The sequence below is a fragment of the Gymnoscopelus braueri genome (genome assembly GCF_963280865.1).
Source record: "Gymnoscopelus braueri genome assembly, chromosome: 5".
In the NCBI taxonomy this organism is placed as follows: domain Eukaryota; kingdom Metazoa; phylum Chordata; class Actinopteri; order Myctophiformes; family Myctophidae; genus Gymnoscopelus; species Gymnoscopelus braueri.
The window spans coordinates 37,866,887-37,883,405 of NC_137606.1; the positions used below are offsets into that span (position 1 = coordinate 37,866,887).

General features: G+C 40.4%; 1 protein-coding gene across 1 annotated transcript in view; it reads right to left on the reverse strand.

The window, feature by feature from the left end:
• Positions 1 to 3,554: 3,554 nt before the first annotated feature.
• Positions 3,555 to 16,519, reverse strand: part of LOC308085896 (alpha-2-macroglobulin-like) — a gene marked incomplete at its 5' end in the record, with an annotated part of 33,767 nt that continues 20,802 nt past the window's right edge. Inside the window, 17 exons of the mRNA XM_080429211.1 lie at positions 3,555 to 3,634; positions 5,505 to 5,610; positions 6,381 to 6,449; positions 6,560 to 6,650; positions 6,857 to 6,981; positions 8,416 to 8,628; positions 8,967 to 9,157; positions 9,349 to 9,514; positions 10,596 to 10,670; positions 10,813 to 10,969; positions 11,101 to 11,176; positions 11,483 to 11,659; positions 12,165 to 12,248; positions 12,998 to 13,049; positions 13,185 to 13,306; positions 13,543 to 13,669; positions 15,430 to 15,655. Of these exons, the coding sequence (XP_080285337.1) occupies positions 3,588 to 3,634; positions 5,505 to 5,610; positions 6,381 to 6,449; positions 6,560 to 6,650; positions 6,857 to 6,981; positions 8,416 to 8,628; positions 8,967 to 9,157; positions 9,349 to 9,514; positions 10,596 to 10,670; positions 10,813 to 10,969; positions 11,101 to 11,176; positions 11,483 to 11,659; positions 12,165 to 12,248; positions 12,998 to 13,049; positions 13,185 to 13,306; positions 13,543 to 13,669; positions 15,430 to 15,655 (2,104 nt within the window). The 3' untranslated portion in view covers positions 3,555 to 3,587. The remainder of the gene's footprint in view (positions 3,635 to 5,504; positions 5,611 to 6,380; positions 6,450 to 6,559; positions 6,651 to 6,856; positions 6,982 to 8,415; positions 8,629 to 8,966; positions 9,158 to 9,348; positions 9,515 to 10,595; positions 10,671 to 10,812; positions 10,970 to 11,100; positions 11,177 to 11,482; positions 11,660 to 12,164; positions 12,249 to 12,997; positions 13,050 to 13,184; positions 13,307 to 13,542; positions 13,670 to 15,429; positions 15,656 to 16,519) is intronic.

Here is a 16,519-nt window from a genome sequence, read left to right on the forward strand (position 1 = left end):
GCTGGAGAGACAGGAAAACTCCTGTTACTGAACACTCTATAGCAATGATTACTATCAGAGTAGTGCTTTAAAGGTAGGGTAAGTGATTTTCTTTGATTAAAATAATTGTTAAATAGCTCTATATTCTGATAGTCCTCACTGCTATAGTGTGTTTGTTCAGTAACAGGAGTCTCCATGTCTCTCCACCTCTTTATTAAACAGGAAATGCATTTTCAGTTCAGTTTCAGTTTCAATTCCAATTTTATCCAATCAGGATAGAGAACTCAGTCAGGATATAGATTAAACAAGTGACATTGGAACTTAAGTGATGACACTAAGAAATTAGCAGACAAAATTGGAACTGGAACACTATAAAAATAAGCTGATAAATGGGTACTTTCTCCCGATTGGCTGAGATTTTGTCACCTACCAGAAAATGTATTTTCTGTTTATTAAAGAGATGGAGAGACAGGGAGACAACTGTTACTGAACAAATACTCTATAGCAATGAATTACTATCACAATATAGTGCTTTAACCTTTTAACAAAAAACGTTTTGTTTTAACCAAAACATATCACTTACCCTACATTTAAGTACTGTACTTAAGTACAATTCTGAGGTATTTTTACTATACTCATTTCCAACTTTACTCATTTCCAATTTTCAGTACTTTTAATTCTACTCCACTACATCTCAGATGCAAATATACTTTTACTCGACTACAATTATTTGACAGCTTTAGTTACTTTGCAGATTTAGATTATTACTACAAAACAACCACAACCAACAATCCACATTAGCCACTTCAGCCCTATATGTCAGCCATTTGAAAATAGCCGATCTACAAGCTCACAATGCATACTGTAGCATGGCTACGCATTGTGAGCTTGTAAATCTGCTATTTTCAAAAGACTTTTATACATTTGAAAACTTGTGAAATGGGACAGTCTGCATAATGAGTACTTTCTACTTTAAGTACATTTCGATACCAATACATTTTTACTTTTACTCATAATGTTGAATTCCGGACTTTGTAACAGTATTTTTACAATGCAGTATGGATACTTAATTAAGAAATGTGAGTACTTTTTCCACCACTGGCTAAAAGCCTAAAATATAATATACTGTTCCAAGAACAAAATAGTCAACCCAGCAGGCCAGCAGGCATTCAAATCCAATGATATACTGCACAGCAACATTCAATGCTGCTGCTGTTATTGTTTTAAATCTGTGAGCTTCTATGGAGCTAGACTTACGGTCTTGCAACTGCTTCACTGATACAAATCCAGATTAAACAGGCAGACAGAATCCATGTCCATATCTGAACCCTAGAGCGAGACATGACTGAAGGAACAGACAGACTCAGTTCCCTCTGAGATACTGCTACACCCACACACACAGTATCGCAACAAGATGTATGTGGTGGAACTTGGAAGTGATGGCTGATATAAACTGTCACACCTGACCTGAGTCAATTAATTAGACTCAGCTGGGTGTGACCACTGAGTGATTGGAGACTACAGATTTGTGTCCACAGGATAAATCTATGGAGTCAGTGTCAGTCTCAAAATGAATGAATTCTTGCACACAGAAGTATTCGCAAATATTTGTTTGGTATTTATACAGTATATAGGTCTAAATGACTCTCTCCACCAACAAATAAAAAGTAAAGTAAAATAAACAAATATATTTGTATATATTTATTTTATTGGGTACTAATGTAAAGAAAATCTACATAAAGAAACAAACACAAAAGTATTCCTATTATTTATTTCTTGAAATACATAGTCTTCCTGTGCATTCTTCAAAACATAATAATCATAGGCTTACAGTTTGCCCAACATTATGAATAAATATTTCTTCCAAATGAGCATATGCAACCACCCTTTCCGTATTTTTTTTTTTACCGTTTTTTGAGACTCCCCTGCCTCGTCTATACAGTAAGTGTATCTGAACTATATAATCTTGCACTAGAAGTCTCATGCCATAAGTACTATCATATTTGTGGAGAGCTAATGATCTGTACTTTTAAATTGCATGCCTCATTCAGCCGTTAAACTCAAATGAGCACTATTATCCTAATTTATACCAGTGAAAACATTTGGGATGTACTAGAAACCACCCTACATACAGTCCACTTTTGTTGGTATGCAATCATTCTATGAAAATCAAAGGTTTCTGTTTTCAGCTCTGTTTTGGGTTTCTTTGCACCCGTCTCCTCAGCCAAGTGCCAACCATCCGCAGCAACTGTGTTTGGTGGTTGAATATTGCTTCCAGTACCAGTTCAGCACATTGTCGAACTTTCATTATTCTTATTGGTCATCTGCCCCCTAGGGAAAATATGTCTTTAACTGAAACGTCTCTGCCTGCGACCTGCTGAAAGGTGGAGTAGAACAAGAGAATGCCCTCCATACTTACCCTAACCTTAATAACACCAAACCCATGACTAAACCATAATAACTATAACCATACTAACCAAACTACCAAACAACCATATAGGTACTAATCTTAATTAATTTTAAATAACTAAAACCCTGCTTGTGAGAAGGTGCATGAGCAGGGCTGAAGTCCAACTCCGTCCTTCCAGTAAGTGGAAACCAACCAAACCTTGCCTCAGATTGAAGTTGGGAGTACTTGCTTTATCTTGTACTACACTGGACACATTGCCTGTTACAGCTGTGCTTATTAAACCTGACATAGTATAGTACTTTAGAGAGCATGTAATGATAATTACTTTTACTTTAATGATCAGGACTGAGTATGGTGAAACTGTTCACGAGGTTGTGCGCGTGCACATGGGAAACCAACATGCGCTCCATGATGCTCCGAGTCTGACGTGGGTTTTCTCCAAAGTATCATTTGTAGAATTTATTTTGATTAATTTCAAATATTTTTTTTACTAATGGTGCTTCATCTAATAAGTGCTGTAATAACACAATATGCTACACATTGCACAAAGACCTACTCTGTTTAATGCAAATAGTTAGAAACATGTAAAGGTACACCAACCCTTTCACTAACACAGTGAGACCCACAATGCATGTGTAAACGTGATGTAAATATACACATACAGTACACAGAAGAACACACATTTATTATCTTATGATAATGTAATAATTAGGTCTATTTTCAATGTCACTGGATTCAATTATAGGCTGAAGAATGAGTTGTGGTGATGGTTCTCTTCGAACATCTGTTGGATGGGTAAAAAAGAGAATATTTAAAAGAAACCACTAAACAATTCTAAATCCATCCATTTTATTTGTATTTGCTTATTCAAAAGGGTGAATTTTACATAACTGTCAGAACATGGAACTGATGTGTTGAACATAGTGTTTATAACTATGCAAATTTCCAACACTTTTAAGGTTATTCATTGTGCAAAGAAAATGTCTCTTTGAGGGGGTAAAAAGTTAATAGATGATTGCATACTATTTAAAAGTACGGATAATTAGGTAATTTTGATTAGATTAATTTAGATGCACTCAAATCCTCACCCTGCATATATAGAACAGGAACACAATGAGCAATCAATGTGTAAATGTGTACATTCTTTACGGTAATAATACCTGCTGAACTGCTGGCTATGTGACATAATGCATGGTCATTACTGTGTATCACAAGGATAGCTGTATTCGGTCTCCTTGTTGTCACCTGCATGAAACAAAGACACGTAAATTTCTGATTAGCTGGCAGGTGTCCATTAATGCCGTATATCGGGACAACTCAAACGTAGATCTGGTCAACAGTTTAATCACTGTTCTAGATCAGTGTACATCTTCTGCATCAATTACAAGTTGTAAGACAGTACAAGTTGATATAAGATTCCAAATTTGGACATGCAAATTGTTGTTGTGAGGCCATGGTTAAGTGTTGTAAAATAAACAGAATTGTCCTAATATAGGAAAATACAAATATATATCTTTTTGTCATGACTATATTGCAATGAATGCAATTCATGAGGACTCTTGTCTCTGTATTTACACACTTAAATAATTAACAAGAGTCTAATAATGGTGTAGCTTCCCTGTGCAATCTGAATCTATGGATAGAAAAGTTATTAGGTGTGCAGTTTGTAAATGAGGCACCAGCGATGTGCTAAAGTGAGCTTTGTGTGCTTTCACGTGTACTCTGTATGCGCGGCACGTAGTAGCGTGAGGTGAGCTGTGATTGGTGTAGCACAGGGCTACTCAACTTAAGATGGCTCAGGGGCCACTCAGCAAAATACCAAAAGTCCAAGGGGCCGCCATAAAAATGACGGTCCTATTTTGGATTTTTCGATTTTGTAACACACAAGAAAATGTACATTTTGACATCATATTCTTTTCACTGTACCAGTTTATTTTGTGTTGTGTGTATGTCCAGTGGCAGACACCTATCCTGGGCGCGCGGCAAAGCCGCGCGGCCGGAAAAATTTGGGGGTCAAACCCCCCCAAAAACCCGAAATGCATAGAAAACTATGCATTATACCTGTAACAATTGACGCACCTGTATGTATGTCTGTCTGTTTGTTTTTGAAAAATGTTTTAGCAACCCATATATTTGAACGGTAATGTATATTTTTATCCTGTGCTTAAAAAAAAAAAAATATTTTTTTTTTGACCATGAGGGGGCCGCCAAGACGCTGCGATCGGGCCGCATGCGGCCCGCGGACCGCGGGTTGAGTAGCGCTGTAGCAGCATCAGCTGCACCGAAGGTGGCAGCCATCTAGAGCACAGTTTGTGTAATATCTCTGTCTATTACTCTATAAATCTATCCCCATAAAAGTAGAACAATCACATCAAACCACACAGCTCAGCTGACACTGCTATGCCAGTCGCAGTCCTCACCTCATATTAAAAATATATTTTCAAAATTACACATTCTCAAAAAAAAATGATTCCCCAAAACGTATTTTAGTTTTTATGAATACTATACAGTATGTGAGATACCATCGCAAAGAATTTGGGGAGTCACTGGTGCAACTGCTAATGGGAAAGTACACATTTTTGTGAAAAATGTTCATGTTTTCATTACTGCTTTCTTGCTGTCTAGAATAAGCACAATATTGATATTAAAGTCTGTCTGGGCTAGAGTTGAACCCATGACACTTCGTCAACAACAACAGATTGCAACAGTGAGTTTTAAAAGAAACTCACACTGTATGCTTACGGTATGATTGATTGATGGTGACAAGGGATGACATAAGTCCTGCAGTAGGAACTGAACTGATAGGGTTAATGTTAAAAACAGCAGAACACCTTGTTAAGGCATTTTTTGCCCAATATTGATTCATGTAAATCTATTAAACTGAAATAATAATAAAAGTAAAACCTTAGATGAGAGAAAAAGTATGTTAAATGCAGTGGTTCTCGGGCTATTTTCAAATAGTCTATGTGGTTCAACTGATTTTGATGCTATATTAACCCATTAAGACCTGAGGCTGATTCTAATAATGCCTTCTAAATCAGTAGATCACTGTTGTGTAGTGTAGTCTATGCAGATAGCCATAGGAGAGGTTGTGTAACACTGTACATGTACTCACTTGGCTGGTAGTAATCATAGATCTTGACCAGTGCTGGCTTCAGGTTCTGAACTGGGACTTCCTGTATGAGCTCTAAGACGTGGTTGATGGGTATGCCTTTTGTTAACTGTTGGCAGAAATGTAGATTATCAAGAGTATGTTATATGCTTAATGTATTTACCATATATTAATGTATATTCTGTCATTATATACCAGTGATTCCCAACCATAGTCCTTGGTCCTTTTTATCCTACCAGGACTCCTAGGACTGCTGGCTGTCTATTACTAATTGGACCCATATGATGGTTTTCTATCTGACCAGACACCTAGTACTGCTGAGTTTCCTTTGAATCAGGACCACTACTGCTGCATTTCTGTCTGAGCTTTCACACGGTAGTCAGAACATATAATCTCATGTTCCAAACCTAATTTGTGTACTCAAGTTGAAGTGAATGAACCACAGTTGAAGATTTAAACACTTTTTTTATTGCTGTTGAGAAACAGCCGTCTTAACAGGCATGCCGAAAGATTCCTCCCAATGTGCCTTACCACAGAGGATATAAAGTGTGATGTGGATGAGAAGACATGGCCAAATGCAGAAGACCATGCAGATTAAAAGAGACTTTTTTAATGTCTTCTGTACCTTTTTCTCTTTATCTATTTTGTATTTTCACACAATGGTGACCAACAGCTATATTACATATTTGTTATTCTCCTGCAGTAGTTTTGGCAATTGTGTTGTACAGGTGTGTTGGTACGTTAAGATTTTAGGAAAAGTGTTGACATAGATCGCTATGTTATAAAAAACATAAAAAACAGTAACTAGTGTTAATTCAACTCAGACTGTAAATTACCTGTAAGGTTACATTTTTACCCTTGGGGTTAAAGGTCTCTCACCTCTTTGAAATACATAATGACGTGGTCGTCCTTTTGCTCTACACGATCCACCAGCAGCGCCTTTTTCAGCTGTGAAGAAACCATCATATTGAACTGGTTATCTGTGATCGAATGTTAACGTCAACAAAATACAGTTAAAAGGTTTTCTCACTAAGGCAAAAATGTTTACAATAACTCACCTTTTTCAAAGACTCTGGGTCTGGGACGAATCCAGAAAGCATCGTTACATCAACTAACACCATGTTTGTAGTTTCTTCATTTCCAGTATATCTGTAGGTATTTTTGAAAATATATTTTACAAGAATCTACAAGAATTCACAAAATCTCTTCCCAATATTTTTGGTATATTCTGTAACATATAAATAAAAAATTAAGTGTGGATTTCTTTTTTCTGTGCAGCACATTGATTTTGTTGTGTATGAAATGTATCATTGACATGGCTGTAGTTCTGTCCCTACAGGTGAGGTGATCCTTACAGGCTTTGTAGTTTCAGAGTCAATTTCCTTCTCAGAGAGTTGCTGCTGCAGTCGGCCTCAGGTGTGACCTTGATGGACAAACTGCTTTCCTCAACAGGTGTTGGGATGTTGTAGTTAAGAGAAATCTGAGGAAACAAGTAGAGTTTGATTTGTACAATCATGAAGAGTAAAGAGCCCTTACATCATTACAACTACAAGGCATGTAGAATAAGTGCAGTTTTGACTGGGATAGCAGCCCAGTCCAACATTTATATGTCAGAATGCGGGCGTTTCGTCAAAATGTGGGCGTTTTGCGCGACCGTTTGATGATTAATTAAATAATGATGCTACAAATATTGCTACGTACTAAAACATGGGCATGGACTGCTATTCATATATCATTATCATATCATGTGAGTGACGCATTATTTTACCTGGGACGTATACCTTCTGATAGTTCTACTTGAATGTTGATAATAATAATAATCCTGCTAGTGTTTCAGTATAGCACGAGCAAAACAAAAAAAAAGACACTAGGATTAGTCAGTGACGTCCCTGTTATATGACACTGTACATTCGACGGCACACGCTAGAGGCTTCTTATAAGATAACAAGGATGTGTCAATGTCGCTGTCATGTGAAAATTATTGATACGTTACGTTGCCTGGCCAACAACGTATCAAAGATCGCCAGCGTGCACTGCTTTGATTATGCATTATTGTTCTGTTATTATTACAACTCAAGGTAACGCCAGGAACAAAGTCAAACCTTATTATTCGCTCTAAACTCTGACAAGTGACTCTTCTTCTGTCACATGACATTCTCTATCTCCCAAAGCCCCATAGTCCACAGCGTTCCCTTGAGGCACTATACCATTACAGTTGAATTGAAGCGTACTATGGAAAAACATTACTAATGTGAATCCTGGCCAGTGGGGGAGGGCATTCATACTCGGGAACGGTTCGAATCAATCCAATCTGGGAACCCAGAACCAAATAAGAATGAAAAACAGCGCCCTCTGCTGTTTGTACTATCTTACTTGGCTCTGGGACAATGGCGACGTAGCACCCGTGCGCAAAGGTCTGCCTTCAGCTTTCACTTCCGGTGGTGCCACTATGTTCTCATTCCCACTAACAATATTTCTACACGGAACACTAACACCACTTCTCCCAGAGAACATGGATCGTTTTGGTTATAAGCCCACTTGTTTCTATGATGAAAGAGTAAGTTAAAATGTGAATATCTTTCCGTGGTTTTGTCTGCTCCGCGGACGCTATTGTTAAATTAGTTTGGGTTTGTTTCGAGGGGGAAAGATCGACGGACACGTGAATCCCGCCCACTACATTTGATTGGGTAAAGCGCGGCCTGCTTCCTGATCTGAAGGCACGCCCACTTGTAGCCCAGTGCGTACATGTTATGACGAGCCTTCACGACAGATTCCAACGCAGAGCAGAATCTGTTCTTGAGAGATTAGAATCAATCAGACCTAGTGTGAATCCATTACAACCCGGTAGGCTATTCCAGTCACAATGACATTACTTATGTCATTTGTTCTTGTTATAGGACAGATAGGAGCTGACCTGCGCTGAGACACATGCAGTGCCCTTAACCTCCAGGCTGTACATTCCCATCCCATCCTGCAGTGCCCTCTCCTGGTAAAGCAGTCTGTTGCTCTGATCCACATGGAAGACTTTGTCACCCTTGGAGGATTTGACCGTCACAGTGCTGGAGCCATCTTGGGTGAAGACCAGAGTAGAGTAGCGAGCCAGGGCCTGAAGAGCCACTACTGTGTCCTACAAAGCACATGTTCACATGGGGCATAACATAATCAAGACGTACCTGTAGAGCATGCAGACTATAACGATAGCTGCAAGGAAGCTGACCACAATAAACAGCATCTGTGTTTTCTGACATATTAACAGTAGCAGAACAGAGGGAGACAGGGAAGCAAAGGAGGACATGTAAATGAGAGAAAGACCAGCAAGGGTCTTGAGTGGTTCAAAGGTGAGCATTTTAACCATCACGCCATCTACAGGAACACCTAGAACTTCTAAGACAGGGGCAAATAGCCCAACAAGGTGGGGAAGGCAGTCTTTCTTCAGATACCGTGGAAAAGATATTTGAGCTGAACCTGTGTGGAGGAGAAGCCACCGTAGGAGTTCTGTTGACGGGCCAACCACCTCACGATGCGAGCAGCATAACCCAGGTCTGCAGCGCTAGGTTCAGGGCTGGCAAGCTTGGCCAGCAGCACGTAGGAGCTGATCTCTACGGACAGAGAGGCCGATGTGTCGTCCGAGGTCTGAGACCAGTGGAGGAAACCTCCTGGGGAACCACCAAGACACACAAAAACAAAACAACCATTCATCAAATCAACTTTTACTAGTAAATGATGCAGCAATACAGTAATACTTTATTTGTGCTAATTAAGTGAATTTTACACTTGAGTAAATAAGGTTTTGTCATATCTTTACTATCTCATTTGTATGTGATATAAATGTATTTTTCTATCTCACCATCTTGTGAAGCAATCTTGTCCAGGTGTTGTAGGAGTATTGAGCGTGTCTCCGTGTCTCCCGCCAGAGAGAAGACGTAGGCCAGCAGAGCTGTAGTGTAGGTGTTGGTCTTCATGGACGCATCGATGGCCTCCCTCAGACAAGACAGGCTTTTCACCACAGGATCCTAAAGAGAGACACAAACAGGCATTACAGCCAGAATAAACAAAAAACTATTGCTTTTAAGGGGCAAATGGACTTCATATGAGTAGCACTGCAGTAAAAACATACAAATACAGAAATGCAATACCACACAGTAAAATAACTAGGTGGCAGACAGTCACAATTGACTGAGGCATTTGATGATGTATTGGGTAGATGGATGAACAGATGATGAAATTTGTGCTTCTATGAGTTAAGCCTAGAGCTATAGGAACCTTTAACATCTGTCTGAGATGTCTGATGTCTGAAACATGGACTGGTGAACATGAAAGGAACATGAAATTATCTTGCTTACCAGACAGACAGAGAGACAGAGCGAGAGAGACAGACAAAGAGAGAGAAAGAGACAGAGAGAGAGAGAGAGAGAGAGAGAGAGAGAGAGAGAGAGAGAGAGAGAGAGAGAGACACAGAGACAGAGAGAGAGAGAGAGAGAGAGAGAGAGAGAGAGAGAGAGAGAGAGAGAGAGACACACACACACACACACACACACACACACACACACACACAGAGAGAGACAGAGAGACAGAGAGAGAGATACAGTAGAGTAGACGTAACATTTTGTTTTGTTGTATAGCGTTTCATTATCTATCTATCTATCAAGTAATAAAAACTCCATAAAGTCAAACGCCGGTTTCCAGTCATCGTCAGTCTATTTAATCACTCCCCCCACAGTCAAGTCAAACGTAAAAAAAACAGCAGAGGGCGTTGTTTTTCCTTTTTTTGACGATGGGTTCCCAGATTGTCCATGATGCAACCCGCTATACAATCAATAATAAATATCACCTTATGCCATCCGGACGCTGATATACTATACCAAGGTTACAAACCCGGATTAGCATAGTGTAACATGTCTGAAGTACAGTGTAACGTGTCTAAAGCTTGTGTCTTCAAAGTCATAAACTCAGGGGCATCATTTGGGGGGAAAAACTTAAAGTTGTAAATGTGAAGCACAGATGAGCATGAGGGACATTGTGGGTTCAAATCAAGATTAGCATACTGTATGTGCCTGGCATGTCACCTCCTGGAAGCTGGAAGAGATGACTTACCGAATGTGATGAATTCATCTCCAGGAACGAAGCAGTGATGTAAGCACTGAGAGTCACTTCATCTGACACTCCACCCTGCATTAGAAACACAGTTAGATATATTCCCCAATACCTCTTCTCTTAAATATATTTGAGAAACATGTTATATTAGTAAGGTGATGCACTTCTTTACGCTGTGTGTAGGTGAACCATAGACCCAATCTCTCCTCTCTCATACCTTCATTCTGTTGTTGAACAGTTTTCCAGATTGTTCAAAACAGCCATTTCTCTTCTGTTTACTCTCCAGCCAGGTCTTTGGTTGTTCTATGTTCGACTGGTCGATGAAGACGAAAGACTTCGCTTGGACAAAAGATCTCAGGACAAATGCAGTCAACCTGATGATGGACAAAAACGGTGTTACTACATTATGTACTGTTGAAGTTGTATGAGCATAAATGTGCATTTGACGGGGTGCCCCCCAAGGAACACCCATCCATTAGGCGATTTTCATATACAGGATTCTCACCAAGTGTTCCCTTGTCCAGTTCCAAACGTGCTGTAGGCACCACCATAGTCCTTGTAGTTTAGTTGCCTCTGGCAGCCTGCATTTAGTTTACTTCATGGTTATTATAAAGTCCTGAGTTTTGTTTACTTTATGGTTATTATAAAATCATGGATTTTGTTTAATTCATGGTAATTATAAAGCCATGTTAAATACATAGGAAAACACACAACATTGTGGGCGAGCCACAGGTGTGTTGAAGGGTGATGATACATGATAAATATACATGAATCCCTATATTTTTTTAGGTAGATTGCTGACATCACACTCTGGAAGTAAGTTGATAGTTGACATATTTTTCCACAAACGAATGAAAACAATCCAGATAAAGGAGAGTTGGACTCACCGCTGACCAGGAAGGGTATGGCCTTCTCTTTGATGGCCGGTGTCAGCTGGTTTGTGTTCTTCAGGTATTCCAGGATGTAGATGTTGGGAGCTAAGAGCGCCAAATTCTGTTCCCCACATCCATACGGCATCCTAAGCAGTCCATCCAGGTTCTTCATGGCACGGCCCAGGATGTCTCCTGTCGTCAAAGAGAGAGAGAGAGGCTGTTAGACTGTTTTTTTTATGAAGGACAACTTGTTGAGACAGAAAGCTGGAAACTATGAAGGAGACAGTGTAGGAGAGACAGACAGCAGGAAAGCTGAGAGGCGGAGAGTGTAGGAGAGACAGATAGTAGGACAGATGAGAGGGAGACAGTGAAGAACAAAGAGATACAGTAGGACAGCTGTGTGGGAGACAGTGTAGCAGAGAGATAGACGGTAAGAAGTTGACAGACAGCAGGAAGATGTGAAAGAGACACTGTAGGAGAGACAGACAATAGGAAAGATGAAAGGGAGACATTGTGGGAGTGAGTGGGAGTGAGAGACAGTAGCTGGGACCTAGTTGCAATGAAATGGGATTTGAATCTTGCTTGTAAACTACATCACAGGTAATCTCCTTTCTCTAACCTGTCTTTCCCCACTGCAGTTTGTGATGAAGACAAAATGCACTAAATACAAAAGAATGGAAAATACATGTCTATTTACCGAGGACGGATACAGAAGAACGGGCAGATCCCAAAATCACATTGTCAGGGAGTTGTAGCTGGATGTCCTCTGTCAATGTCTCTCCTAGACAGAGAAAAACACGAACATGACAGAGACATGAAATGATCCCATTAGTCACATAAACGTTGGAATTTACAATTACAACATGGTTGTAAATAATAATAATAATAATAATAATAATAATAATAATAATAATAATAATAATAATAATAATAATAATAATAATAGTAAGGGTAATAATAAGGGTAATAATAATAATAATTATTATTATTATTATTATTATTATAAAAAATTAATACATGTAAAATAAAATAAACATTTTGGAGCCTCACGCTCTCACAAGTGGGATCCACCCAAAATCTCAAATGTTTCACACAAGATTGGGCCGTCCGCTGGCCTAGCGGCCCAGGCGAATACCACATACAGGCTCTAATGCAGCGTGTCGCATGTGCGAATCCCTATCCCGATGACCTTTGCTGCGTGTCACTCCCCGTTTCTCTCTCCCTGTTTCCTGTCAATTTCCACTGATACTATCAATAAAGGCAAAAAAAGCCCCAACAAATATCTCAAAGATATCTCATAACGTAACAGGCAGATTCCAGGATTAACCCTATACTGATTTTGGTGACCCCATGGCTTTTCCTCTAGCGATTCAGTGAATTTCCAGTTGGGTATAAAGATCAGCATGGACTCTAGCAGCTGCTAGTGGGCCTTTCTGTGTTACGTCTTCTTTGCCTGAAGCCTGTAATCTTTGCTGTTACACCTTCATGTTGAAAAGAATTGAACACGCTTCAGCTACACTCCACACTCACCTTTTGGACACAGCAACCAGTTGTATGCCTTGGTCACTTCTGTTCCCTCTGCCTGAAAGGAGAGAAAGGCAGAAAATGATTTCAGTTCAATCATTAGCAAAAAAATAAAAAATAAAAAACGTTAATTAAACTTAAAACAGAAGTAAAAACTTATCAAAGGCTCAGTACTGTCACAACTGCCTCCTACCTTGATTATCAGAGAGCGTGTGACAACATCGATGCGACCTCTCTCTGGCACGTTGACTATCTCGTTGTCACACGACGCATGGGATGCCACTGCCTCAGCACTCACCGTCACATTGACAACCTCTGGAAACATCCACAAACAACAGTCAAGTAATTTGTCAACATCTCTGAAAATATGCAGATAGGGGGCAGAAAATAACTTGTCGTTGTGTCATTTGGGGGGTTGATTATGTGCCATAGTATGTCCCACACAAACCCAAAGGCAAATTTCCATGAGTGTGGTAATAAACATATTATTTCATTCTACTGGTTTGAATATGACAAACTGTAGTATAAGATAAATAGAGTTCAGGTCTCACCTAGGACAGAGGCATCCATAGTCCAGTGGAAGGTCTTGCGTCCGTTGGCACAGACACAGGAGGAGTACTCTTCATCAGGGATGGGTATGAGAGTGTAATCTGATGAGGGGCTGGGAGTCACACTCACCTGAGGAAGAGAGACAATGGTTGGATAGACCAACACGGGAACTACAAATTGCACGCCCACTTTTGAGACAGCGCCGCTACTCGAGGTCCGTGAGAACTATGAACTGCAGCTGCCAATGCATCCCCTATGAGAGGATATGAGAGTTAGCCTACTTTTAAAATATTCCTACATTAACTGGAGACGATATTGATTTAAATAAAAATATGTTTCCAAATGTATGGAGTGTCTTTGTCAACATATTCTTGTTTTCTTAATAGTTGATGTGTTTCACATTTAATTTGCCACTTTAACGAGTTACCCATAATGTTAACACAGCAGAGGGTAGACGGCAGACAGACAAGTTTTCGCATTTCAGTGACATCCCTGTCTTTACGAGCGCCGAGCGCCGACCAGTGGCGTACCCACTGTAGAGGCAGGACAGGCGGTCGCCTGCCCAACTAAGATCTCGCCTCCCCTAGAAACCCCAAACAACCCGAAAATGTGTCATTGTGTGCTTAATGTCCTCAAAGTCACGCATCCAACAAGCTTTGAACCGAGCAGATTGGACCTTCTGTTCCAGAGATAATGACCAAACCATATTGAAAACGGCCACTTTCGCCGGTTTTCTGGGTATTGAAAACCTCAAGGGACGCGTCCGTGACGTATATACCATGCGACCACTTAAACGTAAGATTTCAGAAGCTAGAACTTTTGACACACTGATGGAGTATATTATAGTATATTGTGGGTAGTATATCGAGATGACAGATATGGGACATTAAAAAGGATAAATTAAACGAATGGGACAGTTTACTAGAACACAAAAAAAATCGCTACAGCCTCAATAGTTAACCAGTGAAATTACGGTATTTTACAATGCCTCTCATAGAGATTGCATTGAGAGCTGCAGTTCATCGTTCTAAAGGACCTCGAGTAGCGGCACTGTGTCAAAAGTGGGCGTGGATTTGTAGGCGCCCCACTTATATATATATATTAATAAAAATCACACCCTGTGTGAAGTGGGCGGTGTCTTGCTAGCTAATCACAATACTGAATGGAGTCAACCAATCATGTACAAAGAATAAATACATTTATTGAAACACTCTTTATGATGGAAGAAACCATAACTTTAAAAAAACAAATTTATGGTTTTTTTAAAGTTATGGTTTCTTATATAGGGCTATGCACATGTGTCATGTGACACTGGCCAATCACAGTCCTTGGGCACAGTACTTGGGTAGGTTGTTGAACGTTAATTCTTTGTGTCGTACAGCTGAGATCCAAGCCTCTTAGTCTCTTCTCTTGAATACATTGTTAGCCTCACACTGTATTCAATCTTCAAGAGGAGAGCTGCGACATGTGAACAGCTTTCTCATAGACCAGCCACACATGTACAGTGTGCACTGATCACTATGTAGTCGGCAAATAAGTTAATGTTTACAAACACAAACCACCGTCACTCTCTAGTCTTAAACCCGTCTCTATGTACAGTCTGACCCCTCAAGGGCTGTAGCGTCGAAAAGGGAGCGTGGCGAACTTTAGGTGACGCGACGTTGGTACACCCTATAGGCAGGGCATTCCACACTCCACAGACGGACGGACGGACGGACGGACGGACGGACGGACGGACGGACGGACGGACGGACGGACGGACGGACGGACGGACGGACGGACGGACGGACGGACGGACGGACGGACGGACAGACAGACAGACAGACAGACAGACAGACAGACAGACAGACAGACAGACAGACAGACAGACAGACAGACAGACAGAGTACCATGATGCAGCTGGACTGGTAGTTGAAGACAGTAGCCTTCAGTACAAATCTCTCTCCCCTGACGATGGAGTAAGGCAGGCTGAGCTCCAGGAAGAAGGGCTGGAAGACTTTGAGCTCCTTGGGAGGAGCAAGACCGAAGCCGCTTGAGGACAAGCAGAAAGCCTCCGTCTCCCATGTGGTGATGGTGTCTGGGACAGTGAGGGACACGTCCTCTTTTCCTGAATCCCTGGATGGAAGGATGATGGACAGACAGGCTAATATCAGTGTTGCAATGCTGAATTGGAAGGTGGTTGCACTCTATTTTAAGGACATGACGCGCACGTCGCTTAACATCTACACTACAGGTCACACAATGGACAATTGATATGCATCTAGGCTCCTATGTTAATTCCCTGGTGTGAGTCGGGAGCCTTTGTAAACTTTGTTGAGGTGTGAATTTAAAGTTGTTTTAAATCGATGCGTGTGCCTGCGCATGCTCCTAGTCAAATAGGAACCTGCACGGCATGCAAGGCCGTCCAGTGAGCATTGCACCCCTTACTGGACATCAGTGGCCAACCAGAGCTAGCTAGCGTAATGGAACGTTCCTCTGAGGAATCCGCTGGAGGTGTATACCACAGTGAGACATCTTACTCATGATATTCAGTATTACACATGTACCGTGTACACAAAAGCTACAGTTTTGTGTGGCTGGACTTTGCGTTTGATGTGACTAATATTCATGAGTAGGCAGTTTACATCAAGTATCGTTAACTTGAGAACTCTGAAGAAGACTTTGCTTTTGAAAACATCCATTACTATTGTTTAAGATGATCCTTGTGTTCCAGGTTTTTCCTTTTTGATAAAGTATCTTTACAATTAACATCAAATAAAATGACCAGAGCTAAAGCCAATAAAAACGTAAGCGACATAACTCAAACTGAACTGAAATATATAGCCTAATGGAGTAGAAACTACAGTCTTTACAGCTGGACTTACTGTCTCGCCCCCTAGTGGACCGGATGTCTAATCCACTAATTAGAGTAAATAATTCAGCCAGATTGAAAATGCTTGTAGGCCTATAAAAGTCTTATTTTAAGCCTATAAACACTTT